Genomic DNA, 4144 nt, shown 5'->3' with positions numbered 1-4144 from the left:
AGAGTATCATAAATTTTTAGAGAGACAAGAAGCAGGGTAAAGGTAGGAGAGCAAGTAGGAGATAGTTTCTGGTTGGTGAGAGGTGTGAGACAAGGGTGTCCTTGAGCCCACTTTTATTTAATTTATTAATATCATACTTGGAAGAAGAAATGAGGATAAAGGGTTGGGGAGGAGTTAAGATAGTGAAGGAATATATATATACACTGGCATACGCAGATGACATAGTGTTGGTGGCAGAGGATAAAGAAGGGATGGCGGGATTAATTACAAGATTAGAGAAATACTTAGATGGGGAAAAGCTGAATGTAAATGTAGAAAAGACAAAAATAATGAGGCTTAAAAAAGGAGGGGGAAAGAAGAAAGAATGGACAGGGAGATCGAAAGGAATAAAGTTAGAAGAAGTCAAAGAGTATAAATATTTGGGATATATCTTGCAAATGAATGGAGATCATACAGCTCATATAAGAGAAAGGATAAAAAAAAGCAGCATTGGTAATGAAACATTGGGGAATCGGAAAAAGAAGGTTAAAAAAAATTGTAGAAGGAGAATGTGGTTATTTCATTCGCTGGTATGGCCGGTATTAGGTTATGGAGCAGAGATATGGGAATGGAAAGAAGGAAAAGATATTGAGAGTTTACAAAAAAGGTATATAAGGTGGACACTAGGGGCAGACTGGAGGACGCCAAGGTATATGGTGAGAGTAGAAGTGCAAAGGGATAAGTTAAGTATTAGAGCGGGAAAGAGGGCATGGAAATTTGAGACGAAGCTGAGGGAGGGAAAAGGAAGTGAGTCGGGAGAAAGTGTTTGATAGAGGTAGAAGAGAGGTGCGGGAGGGCGATCGAATTAACGAGATGGGAAGAAGAAAGGAGGGAGTTCTTTAGTGAAAGAGAAATAGAAGACGGCACTGGAGTAAACTATGAAGAATTGGAAAAAACGGAGAGGGAAAGACAATTAATAGAAAGATGGGTGGCGATTGAGGAATCAAAATACAATAAATGGTATAAGATGATAAAAAAGAAAGGGTTGCCAAAGTATTTAGAAAAGGGATGGGGAGAGAGAAGATGGACCAGAATAGCAAGATTTAGACTGGGAGACGAGGTAAGGGATGGGATGTACTGGGAAAAAGAAGAGAACAGAAAGTGTAGAATATGTGAATGGGAGGAGGAAACATGGGAGCATGTATGGGAAGGATGTAGGAGAGGAATGGAAGATAAAGGAAGCTGGCAAGAAAATGTGGTTAAGATTCTAGGGGAAGATGGATTAGAAGAAGAATGGATCAAGGAGTTGAAGGGTGCTAGAGGAGCGAATGAGAGAGAATGAAAGAATGCATGTGAAAAAGGTAATTGGAGGTATAAAAAAGTGAAAGAAAAAGGAAACGGAAGCTTAGGGGACACATTATGAATAAAGAATAAGTTTTTAAATATAGTACAAAAAAAATTTTACGTAGAGGGATAGTCTAGTAAAATGAAAAATGTTCTTTGGCACACATACATTTTACAATAGGATCCATGAAGGAAGATATTTTTCAATCAAAACAAACGCGGGAAAGGATGATTCTAAGCAAGCCTCTATAAAAAATTTTGTATTGAAAAACATAGTGAAACGATCACTTTAATACCTTATTTTATTTCTCTATCGTAAAAGAAAGCACCGAGCAGATTGAATGCTTACGTAAAGGTCTCTTTTTTTCTTTTGTTTCTAGTGTTCAGGAAACAGATGGATCTTTCTTTGAGAGTTTTACTGCCTTGTCTTGGAAACAAGAAAATCGAAGGTTAATGGTTCTTCGAGAAGTGGAGGCCAGAGCTGAGGAAGCACCACTACCGTCCAGAGATTTTAGTCTGACCACGACACAAAATTACAGAATCACTCAAAAAGAGGTAAGGAAAAATAAATTTTTTCTTAAGAGAAAAATCAAATCCAATTATTAAAAATCGTCTTTTTTATTATTTTTCGTAACTATCTCGAAACTAATCGAAACAGTTTGCAACTATTGTGGACGGGAAACCACATCGAAATAAAGAAATGGACCAATGACGATATTCTGTTTCAGTTATTTTATAAATAGAATTTAATAACCTGAATTTCTTTATGAAATTTAATTGAAAATGTCGACATGCTGAGATTATGTTTTTTGTTGTTACGTTTTTTATTTTACTATTCCATAACTTTACTTATGTGTGAACCATTTTTTATTTCAATCTGCGCTATATTATAATTAAATAAATTCTAAAAGGTACAATAAAAGTCACATTTAACAATTTTGTTCTCTCTAGAACTTTTTTCCGTGGGTGACGAGTATGTCACGTGACCAAATTCCTACCTTACGGCCACTTTTTGAACTTCTAAATTATTTTCACATGAAGCGCCAGATCCAGTTCAAAATTTGAAATAATAAATACAATTTCTGTGAAAATAAGTTAAGAAATAAAAAAAGTGTTGGTAAGGTAGGAATCTGGTCACGTGACTTACTCATCACATGGCCTTAAAAAGAGTCTGAAGAAATCAGATTAATGGGAAACATAAAACAGCAGTTCATATACAAAAATCTGAAATTTAAAAATTAAGTAAAAAAAGTGCTTGTTTACTATAAAATATGGCTTTGCACAAAATCCTGGAATTTTCAATAAAATAATTAAAATTTTAACATTATAATTGAGTATTCAACCTAAAAGGACAAATTCCCAAGAAAAAGGTCGCAAAGTTTATATTTGATTAAAAATAATGAAATTTATACAATAAAAGAAAATAATTTTTAAACCAAAAAGAGGCATTTTCAACAAATAAATATTTTCCACTCAGAAGATAAGCAAAGTTTATTTAAATAATTGAACCTTCAAACCAGAAGACAAACTTTCTTTACAAAAATTGAATTTTTAAACGAAAAAATGACTTTTCTCCAAAAAATGCATTTGCCATGCAACTGAAGCATTATTACTCAACACAAATGAAATTACAAGCTAAAGAATTTTTTTAATGAAAAAAGCGAATTTTTAACTAGAAAATAATAATATTAAAAAACGTAAAAAGTACATTTTCTGTTAAAAAATGAATAAAAAAAGTATTTTTCACTAAACTGTTAAATTTTTAACCAAATACAAGCCTTCAATCAAAAAATAAATTTTTAACAATGTGATTCAACTTTTACCCAAGTAGTTGAATTTTCAATTAAAAAAGATTAATTGTCAATTAAATCATTTAAATTTTAACCCAAGACATAAATTTTCAACTTAAAATATAAATCTATAACAAAAAAAAACGTGATTTCCTGATAAAGTGATTCAACCAAATCAATCAAAAAAATTAGCTGAATTCTCAAGCAAAGAAAAATTATTTTGAGCCAAAAAGGTGCATTTTCTTTTTTTTTTAAATCGAATTTTTTCTGCTACTGATGTATGTTTAACTCAGAAAATTAAATTTAAACAAAGAATAGTTGAATTTTCTGTTAAAAAGATTTTAGTCGAGATTTCAAGATCAAAATATGAATTTTTACACGTAATATTTTTTAAATAATAATTTTAAAATAATTTTAAACAAAATTATTTTCCACCAAAACAATTGAATTTACAATCCAAAAAGACGAGTTTTCTACTAAAAAGGATAACTTTTCACCAAAATTATTGAATCATTTACTAAATTGTTGCATTTTTACAAAGAAAAATCTTTCATAGTAGAAGCATTTTTAATTATAAACAGAAAGTTAAGTTTGTATCCAAAGTTAAGTTTCTACGAAAAAAGTGGGATGTTCAATAAAAAAAAACGAATTTTCTTAATCTAAAAGGAATAATTTTTAACAAAATATTTGATTTCTATAGCAAATAGTTGCACTTTTATCCAAAAAAGATTAAATTTTGTACTAAAACAGATGAATTTGTAATGAAAAACGAAAATTTTGTTTATAAGTCGAACTTTTATCAAAAAGAGATTTCAGTACATTTTTTAACACTAAAATATTAATTTTAAACAAAAAGTGAGCAAACAATTTGCAACAAAAATGTTTGTCTTTTTAAGACAATTAATAAATTTATAACCAAATAATAAAATTTATAAAAGTGGGACGATGGTCGTGGGGGCTAAAGCGTAGGCTTTGGACCCACTCCTTCGGCTTGCGGGTTCGATTCCCGCCTCGCACTCTGGAAGAGTCTC

At 31.0% G+C, this 4144-nt stretch overlaps 1 protein-coding gene across 1 annotated transcript in view; it reads left to right on the top strand.

Moving 5' to 3' along the window:
* Window positions 1–4144, top strand: part of LOC117170033 (protein unc-13 homolog D-like) — an 87435-nt gene that overhangs the window by 47172 nt on the left and 36119 nt on the right. Inside the window, exon 2 of the mRNA XM_033356551.1 lies at window positions 1704–1878. Within this exon, the coding sequence (XP_033212442.1) occupies window positions 1704–1878 (175 nt within the window). The remainder of the gene's footprint in view (window positions 1–1703; window positions 1879–4144) is intronic.

This window comes from Belonocnema kinseyi, chromosome 3 (assembly GCF_010883055.1).
Source record: "Belonocnema kinseyi isolate 2016_QV_RU_SX_M_011 chromosome 3, B_treatae_v1, whole genome shotgun sequence".
Classification (NCBI taxonomy): Eukaryota; Metazoa; Arthropoda; class Insecta; order Hymenoptera; family Cynipidae; genus Belonocnema; species Belonocnema kinseyi.
This window is presented reverse-complemented; position numbering and strand designations above follow the sequence as displayed.